We start from the raw sequence: 17,416 nt of genomic DNA, 5'->3' as shown, positions 1-17,416 counted from the left end.
AGTAAAAGTATATGAATATTATATTTAGGGAAATCAAATAGAACAGTGAGGAGGGTTAAAAAGTGTATGTTGAAGTGGCAAAATGACAGTAGAAGAAATTATTATGAAAAACAATTTAAACGGAATTCTGAGCAATTTATTCTTAATGTACATATGCACAGTTTTCAGAGGCAGGTGAACGTAAAGGAAAGGGATTAAGGTACTTCTTGATATTTGATAACTAGCATTGTTCTTGTAACATTACATGAGCTTTGTCAAAATTTGAAGTTGTATTTGTAATATTTTCTGTAGGCCTCTACAAAAATTCAGTTCTCTTGGTAATAAATTCATTGTCTGCTATATGAGACAAAAGGAAGTATAACCATATTTCTCTTTTAGCAGTTATGAGTGTTGTAGTATGAATCACCCTATGTTTAAATTAGCAATGAGACCTAGAGACAATAAATAAATATTTGATGTTAACTAAACTCTGAAAACATAAGTCATAGCATTTCCCTAATACTTAGCTGTTCAGAAGACTGTATGTATTCTTTAATTTACCTATGCTTTAAAAGTATTTTGAAACCTAATTATCTGAATTCCTGGGGGTATTGATGTTGAATAAATGTTATCCCTCCTTTATGTTTAATTTGCAACTAGCTACTACAGTGAATTATTTATGTTTCCTTAAAGTTTTTCCATAGTGTCCACTTATGTATTCAATAGGCAACTTATTGAGATAAGATGAGTATATATAGCATTAGTATAACAAGTGAACTTTTAGGAAAAATGGCAAAAGATTTTTGTAAATTAATCATGGCAAAATATTCAAGGAGCTGGGGGCTACATAGTTGTAAAGTAGACCCCTATTGATAGATGTTAGTTTTAGTATTTGACTTAGACAGTTATTATTTTCTGAAAAGATCAAAATTTGCAGTTCATCTTGATTTTAAAATGAGAAAATATAAATTAGCTAGTCTGTGACAACTCAGGTATATACATTGTTTCATCTATGACTATATCAAACTTTCAAAAATATTTATAAACTATTAAAATACATAATTAGATGTTTTCATATAAATGAAGAAGGATAATTATACTAAGCCTTTCTCATGCCAGGGTGAATCCAAAATGAGTAAACTGTGTAGGCTATGCTTGTCCTAATCTTTTCATGTCTTTTGATTGCAAGGATCTATTATTATAAAGAGATATACATGGTACTAGCTTTGATCTTTGTCCTTAGGGATGTAAGTGAAACTGCCTTCAAATTTTCATAAGCTCCTTGTTTTAATTACAGTGTAAAACACTATGTTTCATATAATAGGAAGACATTTAAAATAAGATTAGTCTGCCTATCTCAGAAGTGTGGGATGAAGCATTAAATAGGCTAAATGAAAAACACATCTATATACAACATATTTAGCTTCTGATTCAAGGAATTCAATCCAGTGGCCATATTTTTAAGTAATCACCTTGAAATACTGAAAATTCATTCACTTGATTCCTATAACTAATGTTTTTAAAAAGTGACTTTGAAATGGAATATCTGGTTTAAAAATAAATAGGTGCATTATATAGCATGCTGTTCTTATCTGCTGTTTCCTAGAGGGATAATATAAAATATCCCAAAACTGTAACAATATAAATTGTCTTTAAATATTGAAACTTGCCTTAGCAAGCTGATAACATAGGCTCATTAGGCAAATCCCATTAGGTCTATCTTACCCCTGAAAAAAAAAAAATGTCATTTTGAAGCATGATGAATTTGTGTATATCTCTACATACATGTGAGTATTGAGGATCGGTGGTAGATTAGTCAAGGCTCTCTAAAGGGACAGAACTAATAGGATAGATGAATGTATGAAGGGGGCTTGACTATGAGAATTGACTCACACGATCACAAGGTGAAGTCCCACAATAGGCCGTCTGCAAGCTGAGGAGACAGGCGGCCAGTCTGAGTCCCCTGACCTCAAAAGTAGGGAAACTGAGAGTGTAGTCTTCAGTCTGTATCTGAAGGCCTGAGAGACCCTGGCAAATCACTAGTGTCCAAATTCAAAAGCTGAAGAACTTAGAGTCTGATATTTGAGGGCAGAAAGCATCTAGCACAGGAGAAAGATGGATGCCTCAAGACTCAGCCAGTCTAGTCCTCCCCTTCTTCTGCCTGCTTTTATTCTGGCGACACTGGCAGCCGATTAAATTGTGCGCACCTAGATTGAGGGTAGGTCTGCCTCTGTCAGTCCACTGACTCAAATGTTAATCTCCTTTGGCAGCACCCTCACAGACACACAGGAACAATACTTCCCATCCTTCAATCCAATCAAGTTGACAGTATTAACCATCACAGGTGGTTTGCATATTTTCCCAAGGGATTTTCTTCTGGGATTTTCCCAAAGAATTATTCTCTATCTATGGTTCCATATAGGTGAAACTTTGGACATTAAAACAAAATAAAATGAACAAAACATCCACTGTCAACTTTTAACCTTAGCTGAATACTCCTTGTTATTACAAAGTTGTTCTTCCACAAATTCTTAGTTGATTCCTTTTCTAACAGCAATTACTCTAAACCTTTACAACACTTTCATGTTCCACCTTCTTCAAATTTCTAAAACTAATCCTGCTCCTCAGTTTTTTGAGAAAATACAACTGATGAAGACTATGTTAACTTTCTTCCATAACAGTTAAAAATTTATCTATTTCATTTTTCTATCTTTTTTTCCTCAGGACAAGTGTTTCTACTATTGTTTCTATTCTTATTCCACCTCTATATGTTTTTCTTGGGCACATGGCTCTACTTTCACCTTTTTCTGGGGCCTCCAGTCTCTTTCTCTGGTGGTACCTTTCCCTCAGGCTATGAGTCTACTCCAGATTTTTAGAACTCACTGTATTTGAATTTTGTCATAAGTGATTCCTTTATTGAAATTTCTCATAACTTTAGTAAATCTCCTTGCCCCCTGCATCCTCCTCCTGTATCTGTGGCTGAACTTTCTTTCCTCTGTCTCCCTGCCTGACCTACTCTTAGCTCTTTGCCTCTTTCTCTTGACCAGCTATTTATCCCCCACACTCCTCTCACTTCAATTTAATCTACCCCTATGTCTATTCCTCTAGTTTTTTACTAACGTCGTGTAGCCCCAGTTCTCTCTCTGGTTGCCAGTTTTACCCAGTCTCCTTAGTTATAGATATAAATACTTCACTGACTAGATATTTTTTCTTGGATGTTTCCAAAACATCCCATACTCAGTATAATTTTTAAATGGTTAGAAAGTCATATGTTTGGGTCCAACTATCTGAATTTAAGATTCTGGCATTTACTAAATGGTGAGCATAATATTTGAGTCTAGTTTCCTCTTTAAATACGGTCTTGAAATTCTATTCAACCAACCCGTCTTTCCACAGTACTATCTCCTCTCACCTGGATGGTTGCAATAACATTCCAGTTGATCTCCCTGCTTCTACCTTCACTTCACTCTAGTATATATTCTCAGCACAGTAGCCAAAATGATTCTTTAAAAAGTAAGCCAGATCCTGATGAGAGAGGAGAAAGGAAGAAAGCAGGCAGGCCAGCAGTTAGGGCAGGCCCTCCGTGGAACTTCTCTAAACCAAGAACAGCCTGAAAATCAAGTTTCAGGCCCCAAATAAGGAAAAGCCCACATCCCTAAATGGAAACACCCACTCTGTGAGCCCAGATGAACAAATTTCACTGCTTTTTTGGGTATATTTGTCTCCCTTTGGTGCCTTTGTTCCGTTTTGTGCTCTTCCTCCCAAATGTCTCTTACTTTTCATTTGTTTTACATATACCTGTCTTTCTTGGCCACAGGCGAAGTCTTCATTTGGGTAAAGTGAAACATCACTCCAGCTCTGTGGGCCAAATGTTCCCTTCTGCCTCCTATTGGTTCTTTGTACTATCCTGTCTCCTTCCAAATGGTACATTTTCAAAAACAGCTCACAGACCAGTCAACCCACTCCTCCTCATTCCCAGTCCATAAAAACCCCAAACTTAGCCCCACAGCCAGCAACCATCTTTTGGGCTCCCTCTTGCTGCTGAGATCTTTTCTGTCACTTAATAAATCTTTGCCTTAACCCTCTCCAGTCTGTGTGCCTTATTCTTGGTTGTGGGACAAGAATCCGGAACTCTGAATGACAAAAGCAAAGAGCTGTAACGCTCCCACCCACTGAGCTGCTGGCGCAGGAGTCAATGAGCTGTAACACTCCCTGTGCCTTGCAGAACTACTGGAGTGAAAAACTGCAACACTGTTACACTGCTCAGAATCTTTTAATGGTCTTCCATCCTGTTTTTTGTTTGTTTGTTTTTAGTAAAACAAAACCTTTATCTGATCTCCTCAGATATGGTACTCTGACCACATCTTTTCCTAATTCATCTTTTCCTGCAGCCACTTTGGCCTCCTTAGTGTTCCTCCTGCCTCACATCCTTAGCCCTTGGCCTTTTATTCAAATGCGTGTCACTCTCACCTTGCTTCAGTGTTTACTCAAATGTCATATTCTTTGACATATACTCTGACCACCTATTTAAAATTGTCCCTGCCTCCAAACTCTAACCCTCAATCCCCATCTCTGTTTTATTTCCCTCAATAAGGTTTTATCTTTTAATATGCTATACAATTAGCTCATTTGTTTTGTTTTTCTCTCTTCCCATTAAAATGTAAGATCCACGATAGCAGGAATTCTGCCCTATTTTTATATATTTATTTTCATTATTGTATCCCCCGTGCCTAGAACACAGTAGAAATTCATAATGTATTGCATAAATAAATGAATGAACAAATTGAGACAGAGTGGCGAAAGTGCTTTTTGTGCTACATTAAATATTCATTATTATTTCTAATATTGTTCAGCTCCCCCCCATGAGTGGGCTCACAGACATATGTACACATGTACTCAGTCTATCTTTTCTACCTGTATGTCGTGTCTTGGTTTTATGACACCATCCATTGTTTAAGACTATATACGTGAAGATACATGGGAGATTTTCAAATATTTAGTCACCAGTTCTTAACTCATACTTCACATCACTGGGATCAGAGTCTTCATCTAATTCCCTAGTACCTTAGTCCAGTCATCTTGAACTCTTCTCTAGACAATTGTTAAGTCTTTTAGGAGATGGCTTTGTAGCATGTTTTATTATTAAATATCTTTTCCTTAGTATTTTCCATGACTTCAAATTATAGACAAAATACTTCCAATGGCAATCAAGGTCCTTCATTACGGGTCCTGACCTATGTTTTTCAGATACTCAATTCCAACACCATGAGTTACTTTTATGGCCTTCTTCTTTATATTTTCACCAAGTAACTATCAATTATTCACTGAGTCACACACTGTGCAATGACATTTCTCCTCCGCATAACCATTTGTTATGGTTTGGGAGGAATGGAGATAAAATCTAGTATTTCAAGATCATAGCTCAAACACAAAGTAGCTATAGCTACAATGAACATCTGTTCTGACTTTTCTGGGATAAACTTGGTTTATACCTGTTGTCCCAGTGTAATTACTAATAAACCTACTTTCAGTCTGAGAACTCTCTCAGCCTGGAGATAAATTATATGGTTCCTTTATCTGTAAGCAAATAATTTGAATTTTATTCCATGCTCTTTTTCTATATTAACTTCAAAAGTTATATGACAGCCTAAAGCAAAATGTAAGCCCTCCTCCTTCAGCATTCAAGCAGACTTATAAATATCACACACCACTGTTTGGTGGAGAAAACCTAGGTCTCACTACCTGAATGCCATTTCATTTTCAGCAGAAAATTGATTTTTTCTCAAATGCACCATAATAATTATTATCTTAGCCACTGTTTAAACTTTACCTGGAATGTTCTGTATTTCACTTATCCAAAGCCAATCCATCTTTAGAGGAATGCAAATATCCAAAAACTATTTTTTTATTTGTCTCAATCTGTCTCTTCCCGTGTTCTCTTCTTTAATCATTTTTTGGGGGGCATGAGATCTGTAGGTGCAACTAGTCTTTTGGGACCTTTAAGACAAAGTCTGGCTTCTACATCTTTGATTCTACAACACCAAGTCTTGTCCAAATACAAAGTATGCTCAAACAGCTTCATGTAAAAATCAATGATGACAGTGGTATTGATGAGTGTGGTGTTGGTGGTGAACTTAATGAAAATATAAAATATCTATAGTTTGAGAATGGAAAAGGCTATTCTTATACCCACATTTGTAGATTTTAGATATATGTGTGTTTGTAATGCATATCTACTGAAATTTACACTGCTAGTCTCAGGTGGAGGGAAGTTGAGGGAGAGAAAGAAAAGATGTACCGTATTTTATCCAATCTAGGATACTATTGAGAGTATGATATAGTATTATTTTCTATATTGCTAAGGCAAAGTTATCAAGTAAGTTATGGCCTAATGCTTTCGTATCACTTAGAATTTTTATGAAATATTCACTGAAAGAGCTCACTGAGACCTATGTAATGATAGATTTTTTTAAATCTTAAGTTTTTTTTACATGCAGATAACAAAAGTACTGGTGGAACATAATGGCTAAGGTGTTCCCAACACTGCTTCACATTCAGAGGCCATCATTGTAAGAAACATTCCTATTTCAGACATATTAAGGTGTAAAAAATAATTATTTTTTAAAGGGATTCACAGGATATAAGTAAATATATTGTGAAAAACAAACATCTGATGAGTTTGTGAGAACTTGAGAAAGGGCTGCAGATTTCAAATATTCTGAAACAAAGGAAGGAAAATAGCAGACTTTTAGTCACAACCAACTGTAGAAAATTTGAGATAGGAAAAAACCCTTATGGAAGTTTGCTATCACTTCTGCCTTCTTGGAGCAGAAGTTGTCACCTTGGAAGTCATGGCAAGAAAAGGAAGAAAATGCTGTGATATTGGGGACCCAACTCATGTAGAGATGTGAAGCCCCAGTATCAGGATGGATGGTTAAAAACTGAATACTCAGAAATGGATTTTAACTATAATATTAATATTTAACTCAACTGATTTTTTTCTTCCTCCCAGAGCTGAGAAAGAAACTAAAATTTCTATGCTCAAGAGCTTCTGCTTTGATTCAACATCTTATATAAAACTTATTTGCTGGAATATTTATATTCCATCTTTGATCTGATAAAGCCCCTAGTCATAAACACAAACAGAATTTCTAACTATTTCCAGAACAGATTGTGTGAACTTATAACAAAGTCAAGTGTAAAATTGTGTGTTTGAGCTGAGCAGTTAAAATTAGAAAAATAATTGGTTTGTCTTTGCTGCTGAACAGAAAGTGTGGATCATATTCATGTACCTTTTATGCGTTGCTTTCTCATGTTTCATCTTTGTACTGCTCCTTCTGCTCATGTTCAGATCATTCATATTTTATTTTGAAACATTTTCATTTTCAGATCAGCAGTTGTGTGATCCTGGTGAATTTCTTTGCCACGATCACGTGACTTGTGTCTCCCAGAGCTGGCTGTGTGATGGGGACCCTGACTGCCCTGATGATTCAGACGAGTCTTTAGATACCTGTGAGTACAAAGGTTCTCATGCCATTTGGATTTACCTTACATGTGAAACTAAATGTCAGTTGTTTTCATGGATGACTGCTGTTGTATCTGATTCTTTTTTTTTTTTTTTCCAAATAGCCTAAGAAACTTGAAACCTTTTGTTTCTGCTTTTTTAAAAAATGAGTATGTGAAGAAAGGCATAAAATGCAGTTTTGGAGTGTGAATTAACTTATGAAAGGAAAAAAATGTGAGGTTAATTAATTCAGCATGATTGTGTTAACACTAGAAAAAAATGACGTGAGAAAAAAATATTTAAAATGTAGCCTTAAAAGGAAAAGAGACCTTCTCCAATAAATTATCTCACACATTTTGAGACAGAAGGAATATTGGGGAAATGAAGCTTTAGTTCTCATGTTATTTATATTAATATCTCAGGGCATTATACAAATAATTGCACATATTTTCTTTTGAGCCTGAAAGATAGAAACTTTATTCATTCATAGAGTTAAGATCTTTGCCTTTATACTATCAGATTAAGAAACCCCTAGCATACATGAGTCCTAATCACAGTTGCACTGCTATAACTTGGAATCCACTGAAGGTTTATTTCGTGTTATAAATACCACCATAACGAAATTATAAATAATAATATGACCATAGCTAAATATGCCCAACTTTTTTAAAAACTCACTTATAAAGGGTCTAAACAGTTCCCTGAATATTGATAGTGACATTTCTAGAACTTCTCAATCAACCTGTGCTCCTCAGGCAATCAGGTATGCTGACATATCAATGTAATCCCCAGAGTAACCACGTGAGGTTAACCTTAAACCACATGAAGTTAACGTTAAAAAAAATCCACCATCTTCATTGCTTGATATTATAGAAATAACAATTATTGGTTCCATTTGCCATTTTCATCTACCTGTTTACAAGTCTTGGAGACAGTTCTGAAGAAAACCTTGCTGTTAGAGTCAAATGCTTATTAATTTCCTTTGTGTTTGACAGTTTTTTAAGGTTTCTCAAAAAGTAAAAACTCGAATATTTGCATGAATTGCTTCTCTTTATTTTGAGCCAATCACTTTTTCCACAGGAAGAGGTTATAGTCATTTATACTACATTTCCAATTTTTACTAGTTAACTCCCAAAAACCTTTAAAAGCCCTTTACTAGACTCCTTATAGCATAGACAAGGCTCTAGGAAGATAAGTTAAAAAATAAAATATTAATTTTAAAAATTCTAATGAATAAATTGTGATAAACCCATATGGAGGAATATTACTTGGTAATGGCAAGGAATGAAGTACTCTCGTACATACTACAACATGGATGAACCTGGAAATCATGCTAAAGGGAAGAAGCTCATCAAAAAAGATCTCATATTTTATGATTCCCTTCATATATAAGACGCAAAATAGGCAAATCTACAGAGAAAGAAAGTAGGGGACTGGTTGCCAGAGGCTAGGTAAGGTGGAGGTACAGAGGAAGGAATGAGGAATGACTGTTACTGAATATATGGTCTTTTGGGGGAATGATGAAAATGTTCTTAAATTAGATTGTGATGATGCTTGCACAACTTCGTTGATAAATTTTTAAACATGGGAACGTTTCAAGATGAAATTTGGGGGAAAAAACATGGGAACATATATTTTAAATGGGTGAATTATGTCATATGAATTGTATCTTAAAGGTATTTGAAAAGGGAAGATAAATCTCAATATTGTGATATGGATGAAGAGATATAGGAATGTAGAAAGACAACAATAATAAATACTTTGGCCCCACATCATACGACTATTGAGACCATATTTCAATATCGTAACTCCTTTTAAGCTTTAGCCCTCTCCTTTTCAAGTGCTATCTAGAAGTGAAATTATCTCGTCTTTGGCTACAAGAAAAGTCTGCCATAGCATAATCAGAGTAAGAGTTAAGTTCTTTAATTTTGGTAATAGGGTTTTGCATTCCGCCCTGATCCTGCCATGAATTCTGAGATGGAGAAGATAACAAGGACATGACATAGATTTGCAGAATTCATATGCAAGAAAGCCAAGGGGAAGGGGAAACCCCATAGAACTGTGTGATGGGCACAATGCAGCAGTTGAGAAGAAATGGTGGCATAGCATATCTAAGCTGGAGCCTCCTTCATGCTAGTGAATAATGGTGAACAAGGATGTTCCCTTTGTGCTCAAGAGGGAGCCTAGTGGGAAATCAGACAGGAGAGATTTTGTGTCTAAAAGAGCAGTGGTAACCTGTGTAGTCATTAGGTAAAGTCCACAGAGAAAAGAGACCTCTCGATGCATGTCAAAGTAGGTGATGATAAATATTATGCCCACCTCCTATGCCCACTGCATGTCTCTAAAAACATGGCAGATACCCAGCAGGCCCATACCAGTGGACCAGACTTGAATGCGCTGACCAGTATTCACCTTGAGAGGTTAGGCATCTACTCAAAATGGTCTAAGGTCACTGCAATGCTGTTAAATATTTGAATAGCCACCCTGCCCATAAGGTACATACCACCTTGAATTTTTGTAAAAAGGGGGTCCTTGCATTTGTAGAGATTTGAACCTTTTAGCAGGTGGAGGCCTCAAATTGGAAATTGCATGTCAGTTAATTAAAAAGAGAATGATGTTCTGCTTACTTAGTTTGTAAAATGAAATCCATACCTGCTCAAGATTATTTCTGGTAGTTGTTTAAGTACACAGTTCTTTTCTTTCCAATAACATTTGACGGATTCAAATTCAAAATGTTTCTTCACTTTAACCATTCTGATTTTATCCTCTAACATTAAAATTGCTGAATATTCTTAAAGGCAACACTGAAACTGCTCTTTATTAATGTAGCCACATGTCAAACATAGAGAAATAACTGCTTTTCTACCTGTTTTATTCCTTCAATCTGTTCAAGATATTTAGATTTAAGTTTAATTAGCCTGTTCTATATAAATGGTTTCAGTCAATACCAGTTGAAACTCGGATGCACATGGAAAAAAAGCTTTATGGAAAGAGTCTTTTGCAAATTTAAATTTCTCAATCCAGCTGTTCGCTGTTACCATTTTCTGTAATCACAGTGCTTTGTAATATGTTGTTTTATAATATTCACATGTAGTCATCACTAATTTACATAAAATAATTGCATAATTTTATAATTATATGAATGTAGACATTCGATATGAAAGATAAATATTAACAATGAAAAACCTTGAAGACTGAGTCTTAGGAAGGATAATGTGCTCAGTACATGAATAAAAGTGTGTTAAAATCTTTGATCTGAAGACAAAGTATGTTGTATCTATAAAATACTAGACAAAAACAGCTGATACAATAGTCATTTTTTTCTGAAAATCCACTTAGCTTTAAAAGTGATAGACCACTCTGGCACGGAATTTATTGTTACATTGTGAAATCTCTGAAGTGACAAAATTCTAGCAGGAATTAAATGGATATTGTTTAGAAAGAAAAAAGCTTTACTTATAAAACGCTGATGACCTAAATGCTTTAGAAGGAAAACATATGTATAGAAAAATAAGAAATCTTGGAAACTAAATGAAATTTAGGTATGTACAGATCTGAAAGTTTACTGAATCCGTATTTTCCTTCTCTTCTGTGTTTGTTTGTGCTGAGGCTCTAGGAGTATTCTCTAGTATTCATGAAGCAGGAGTTAAAATTCACTAACAGCAATACACTTAGAAAACTGTTGTGTGAGGTTGGCTTACAACTAAGCTGACTTCATGTTGGGAAGAGTTGCCAAAATATACTATTGGAAAATTTTAATGTATAATCTTACCTTTGGGTATGAGAAATGACTTTTAGTCATAAAAATGAAAGCCTTTATTTCTGCATATTACTTAAAATAATTGTTCAAGTATCTAAATAATGACTAACACCCATTTTAGGTTCTATGAGGCCATGAGAATAGAAAATCAGGGAAATCACTATTTTTCTACTCATAGCTTTCAACCCAGCGTTGTTAGTGTAGCATGTAATGAGAATGAAAATGAATAGTGGAAATGTTTAGAGAATGAGAGCTTGGTACCACCTGTAGCGGGGAAGTCTCCTTGAAAGGCACTTTTATTCTGAGGTATTCAAAATTTAATTCTTTCTAGAATTTTCTGTGGAATGCTTAATGATACTTCCTTTTCAACACTCGGCTCCAGCTGATGTATGATATTTTCCGGAAATCTGACATCATTATACTTAAAACTAGATTCTTTCTTTTTAAGAAAGGAAGGTATTAGCCATGCTATTCATCCTTCTTCCCTATTGCCTGCCAGTTCCGTTTCACAGAATCATTGAGTGAGTTCTTCAGTCACAGATCATATTTTGGACATAATGACTCATTGACCAACAAAGGAGAATAAAAATGGCCTTAGCAATATATGCAAGGTGGACTCTTCTCTGTCCTGTCCTTTTGCAAGGGTCGGCATGCTTTTTTTCTGTAAAGATCAGGTAGTAAATATTTGGGTTTTAAAGGCCCATATAATCTCTGTGGTATATTCTTTGTTTCTATTTGTTTTTCGGTTTGGGTTTTGAAAACCTTTAAAAGCTAGGAAGAAAACAAAATCTCTCAGTTTATAGTCTGTACAGAAAGAGGCCACAGGTCAGATTTGGCCAGCAGGCTATTTAATTTGCCAAATCTTTGTTGTGGTAGAGTAGCTGAAATATATCTGCTATATAGGTGAGGCAGGTCTGGGCTCAGGCACTGCTGCTACATGAAACAGCATAACCTCACACAATGAATGCATGAAGCGCGGAGTTGTGTTTGTATCCACCCGTCATGGTGCCAGACTGAGGCAATACGGTATAGTCTACATATGCTGGGTTTCGTTTCCTTCTATTTTTGCATACTTCCTTATTGGTTAGGATTGCATTTAACCACATGTTATAGAAACAGTGACTTAACCAAATAGGGGTTTCCTTTTTTCATTAAAAAAAAAAAAAGTTACAAAAGTAGATAATTCAGACCTGCTGTGGCAGATCCAGAATGACAACAGGCTTCTTCCATCTTTCCGATTCAGGCCCATATCCATAGAATGGTTGCTTCTCCCCTAGTGGATAATTGTATTTTGGATAGCCAGAAGGAAAGTAGAAAAAGGAGAGGCAAATTCCAGGTGAGCCTGTATGTCAGGAAAATGATTTCACAGAAAGCAAACGTAGTAGATCTCCTTCACCAGAATGGATTATATGGGGCATGGGACCATGAGTATTCCCAACAAGATCTGTTGCTTTCCAAAAAGATATTTGGGGTTCCTCTAGTAAAGAAAAGGGGAGAAGAGATATTGGGCAGACAAAGGAAGCTGGTAGTATGAACCACAGCGTCCCTTCACTCTCCTCCGTGGCATTTGCTGCACAGGAGATGGTATGCACAGTGCGTGGTCACGGCAACTGCTTGGCTCCAAAGCTCAGTTACTCCATGAACATCTTTCATCTTGCACAACTAATCTAATCCTACTGTGCCTCCATTACCCCATCTGTGCAATGGAAATGATAGTACCTGCCTCGCAGTAAAGTGCCCATAATAAGTGCCTATTCCCTAGCAGCATTCCTTCTCCACTCCAGACCCCATCTGCTTTCCAGATGCCCAGAGCTCCAGTGAGGTATCTTACCTTGAGATTCTTTTGATAGACTATCCAACTGCCTCCTCTTGGTAGATCCTCTCTCGTTCTTACTAGAACCCTAAGTGAAAATCGGTTGTTGTTGTTTTTCCCTAAGGATATGGCTAGGAAGAGGTTTAATCTATATACTGTATGCTAATTCAAGTTGTTATAAATATTTTTTAATAATCAGGTATATTAAGTTCAAACACTGGGATAAATTTGGCATAGAAATTATTTGGGGGCAGATGACTTTTTCTAGAAACTCTTCCAAAAACATGGATGTCGAATAATTGACTAAAGTTGAAATGCATGTACTTAAAAAATATAATAGTCAAAAATATTAATTGACTCTGCAGTCCTGAAATGTAGATATTATCTCGTTTTTTTTAAATGAAGAAATTGAATTTATAATTCTTCTCTTCCCTTCTAAGTTTGCTCTTATTAGTGAAAGCAGAGTTTACATTTCTTTGAACTTGCCATCCTTTTTTGAAAACCGAGATAAATCAGGATTCAATTCCTAAAAGAACCCTTCAGGCTACCTAATTTAAAAATACCTTGTCATCTGAAAATCATGGAAGGCCATCCCAAAAGAATTGTTTCACACTGGCTGTGGGAGTGATCAGCTCTAATTGAACAATAGAGTAAAAAGAACAAGTCTCCTGGGTACTAGGAAGAGAAGCATTTATGAAAAATGAAAATGACTGTAAGTCATTAGGTGAAGTGTGAATCTGCATGAATTGACCAGTGCTTCTATTATGTTTCCATTGTTGTGGGATTTTAAACTTTATTTAGAGAGTAGGATTTTAATGAACTTCTTATATTCATACACTGACCTTTCCCCTTGGATATAAGATAGAAATCCTTTCATAATTTCCTTCTAAACTTTCTATGTTTGACATAGGTCAAAGAAATAAAATAGAATTCAGGTGGGAGGTTATTAGCAAACAGATACTGCCCTTTAAAATTATGTAGTAGAAGAAGGCACTGATAGTAGACTATAGGAACTATAAAATAGACAGAAGTATGGAGTATGGTCCGTGTTTCTAAGTAATAGTGATTTAGAGGTCACTTTGCAATGAGCTAATATATGAGAGTCACAAAGCTAAGCTTTTCGTTAGGTAGAAAAGCTGCAATGATCTTACAGATTAAAGGGAAAGCATATGAGACCCATGAGGACAGTTTATGTCTCTTTCAATTCTTTTTGTTTTGTTCTTCATTTCATTCTGAGACTCCTCTCTTCAGCAGTAGAGAGGCCAAAAAGCATTGACCCCTCTTTAATAATGAAAAGATTCCCATTTAAGAGTTGATATGCAGGGGGGATAGGAAGGTGGGGATTAAGTATAATTGTGAAGTGAAAGGGCCTAACACTGGTACGTTTCCCCAGTGCAGTGGGGTAGGAGTAGGGGTGACATTTCTCCTCATTCTGCCCTCACAATGCACTAATGGGTCTCTGAGAGTCTGCCTCTGCAATTTTTTTTTAAAAGGTTGATTTCAGGCATAGGTGAAAGAACTACAATTCAGAGCTCAGCAATGACAAAGGCCTCACCTTTTCACTCAAGAAGTCACTGCTTTTCAGTCTTCTGATCCAAGATCACAGGCCACAGAATAAAAGAGGATACATGTCCCTCAGGCAGGACTATAAACTATGGGGAGCGAAAACTTTAAAATGATGGAAAATAAAAGGGGTGAAATGAAATACAGGAATTCTAGAAACAACTGGTGAAATCTCCTTGGCTTCAAGGGTGATGTACTGTAAACAAACACTCTTGCAGGACTCTATAGGGACAAAGCTGAAAACTGAGCAAGGAGCCTTCCCAGAAAGTATTCAATCCATCTTTTATCTACAACTAATCTAGCATTTGGAGTTGGGGATGAAACCTTCTTACCTTTCATGGGTGAGCACGTTTCTTCCCGGAGGACATTTTATTCTTTACAGTCAGTGTATAAAATTTACATTTGACTTTCACTCAGAAGTGCTTCTAAAATGACGTGTTTTGCTAAATGAAGCACTAAAGGATATTGTGTTCTAAGAACTTATTTTTAATGGTGACGGCTTTCTTTTTCTCTCCCTCTCTCTGTGTCTTCCATCATTCTACCCTGAAATACCTCTACTCTATGCCTATGGAATTTTCAGTAGGACAGAGTCTCGTCAGATTATTAACTACTATATTGGCCCTGCTCAGGTTCAGGCAACATAACTGACTTTGGGTTTTTGGTTTGTTTGTTTGTTTGTTTTAATAAAAACTTCATAACATTAGCTTTTCTGATTTTCAGGATGGCAGAAATTGCTCTCAAAGGAGGAAAGTTAGGCAAAGATACATGAAAACAGGGCTTGGGTAGGAGGGATCCGATTCGGTGAATGTGGTTTATAGCAATACACTCACCACATAGTTTTGATTTTTGTACTAAAAAAAGATGCCTTGGGAGGCAAGGACCTGCCCAAATTATTCACTGGCCAGCCTTGAGAAGTCAGACACAAGAGAGGAGAATCTCTCAACTGAGACACGTTTCCTCAGTATCCAGCAGCAAAGAAGAAAACAAAAACACTTCCCAACATCTCTGACTGAGTTGCCAACAGAAAAGGAATTGTTAATATAAAATGCTCATCTTAGAAATCAGCATAAATTAGCAAGCAGGTAGCCATCTGCAAGCAAACAAAAGAGGCCTCAGAGGAAACAAACCTTGCAGACTTCTTGATCTTGGACTTATGGCCCCCAGAACTATAGGAAAATAAATTTCTGTTGTTTAAGCGACCCACACTATGGTACTTTGGTATGGCAGCCATAGCAGATAAATTCCACATCCTCCTATATATCTATTCAAATTTTATTTATTTTAATAACAGTGTAAGAAAAATCCAGCAATAAAAAATTCTTATATTTTTCTTGAAGATATATGCTAAATAATACTAAATTCTAGAGTACTAATCTTATAGACATGATAAGCCTGTTAAAGAAATGTGAAATGAAATCTCCAGCTTCTGGTGGGGTAAAGGTATTAAACTCTTAAGAACACCTAATGTAATTATGCAATGTTATTATTCAACTGAAAAAGCACTCCTCATTGAAAATCCACTGAAAAAATATACTGCAAATTTTTGTTTTTTCCTTGTATTGATAGATGGTGGATTGTTCCAAACTTTTCAAAAATAGATTTGCCTGAGACCTGTCCTCCTGGTGACCTGGGATATGCAGTGGAAGTGCAGTTAATGGCTGTCTTTGCAAAGCTATCTGGTTACAACACACAAAAAACAGGCCAGGTGCAGTGCTTCAATCCCAGTGCCTCAGGAGGCCAAGGCAAAAGGATCGCTGGAGCCCAAGAACTCGAGGTTGCAGTGAGCTGTGATTGTGCCACTGCCCTCCAGCCTGGGTAATATATCGAGTGAGATCTTGTATCTAAAATATGTAGAAACACACACACATGGATGCATACATAAACAAATAAGCTTGTATATTTGACCTAAGTTCTGTTATTTTCTGAGGAAAACAGTAGAAATGTTTAATAGTTGTATACATCAAAGCATGCGTATTATTAACATTCTATATTATGTTGTTATAATCTATATTAGATTATTGTAATTTTCAATTCTGAATCAATCATTGGGTTAGGCAGTAAAGTCTATGTAATTTGACAGTAAAAAGAAATGTTTCTTTCTTCACGTGGGCTTTTGGGGAATTTTGTTTCATTTCGCTTTGAAATGTGCACGTTAGGCAATTCAGTTCCAAAATAAATGACACATTATTCATTTTCACTTAAATAGTGAAGAATATTTTGTCATTGAACTACATTTCTCATAATATATAGGTGCTTTTTATTTATAAAAACTAGAAACCATTCAATCAATCAGCAGCTATTTATTGGGAAACTACTGAATCAAGGTGCTTCTGAGCACATAAAAGCAACAACCACTTATCTCATGCCTTTTCATGTGCCATGGCTTTAACCTATACTAGTTCTTTTTTTCTCATTTTATCTATTCTGGTTAAATGCTATTCTTTCTATGTTAAAGAAGATGATGTTTCTGATAAAGATTAATGATGATTACTGACACAAATGAATGATTCATATGAGCCAGACACTGTGCTGTGAAGGTTACATGGATTTTCCACTTTGATGTTCACAGAAACCCTGAGCAGAGTGTCAGGTACAGTTGCTCAGGTTGTACAAAGCGGTGGAGTGACATAAACATTGCAGATAGCATGTGTATATATATTTTCTCCCAAAGGGAAATAAATTAGCTTTAAAAGGAGGCATATTTTCTAATTTGCATGAAGACTTGATGGGAGATTGGTGGCCCTGCTCATGATAGTATTCATGGTCCCCTTTTATAGGTGATAAAAATAAAGCACAA

The 17,416-nt window shown here is 35.9% G+C and overlaps 1 protein-coding gene across 2 annotated transcripts in view; it reads left to right on the top strand.

Annotated features, from left to right (window-relative positions):
- The window catches only part of LRP1B (LDL receptor related protein 1B), a 1,894,725-nt gene that overhangs the window by 325,966 nt on the left and 1,551,343 nt on the right, over window positions 1-17,416 (top strand). For both annotated transcript variants that reach the window (XM_032286208.1, XM_032286207.1), the window contains exon 2: window positions 7,369-7,491. In XM_032286208.1, the coding sequence (XP_032142099.1) occupies window positions 7,369-7,491 (123 nt within the window). The remainder of the gene's footprint in view (window positions 1-7,368; window positions 7,492-17,416) is intronic.

Source organism: Sapajus apella, unplaced genomic scaffold (assembly GCF_009761245.1).
Source record: "Sapajus apella isolate SASKATOON/1434 unplaced genomic scaffold, GSC_monkey_1.0 scaffold18, whole genome shotgun sequence".
NCBI lineage: Eukaryota > Metazoa > Chordata > Mammalia > Primates > Cebidae > Sapajus > Sapajus apella.
The sequence above is the reverse complement of the archived record's forward strand: the minus strand, read 5'-3'. Positions and strand labels throughout refer to the sequence as shown.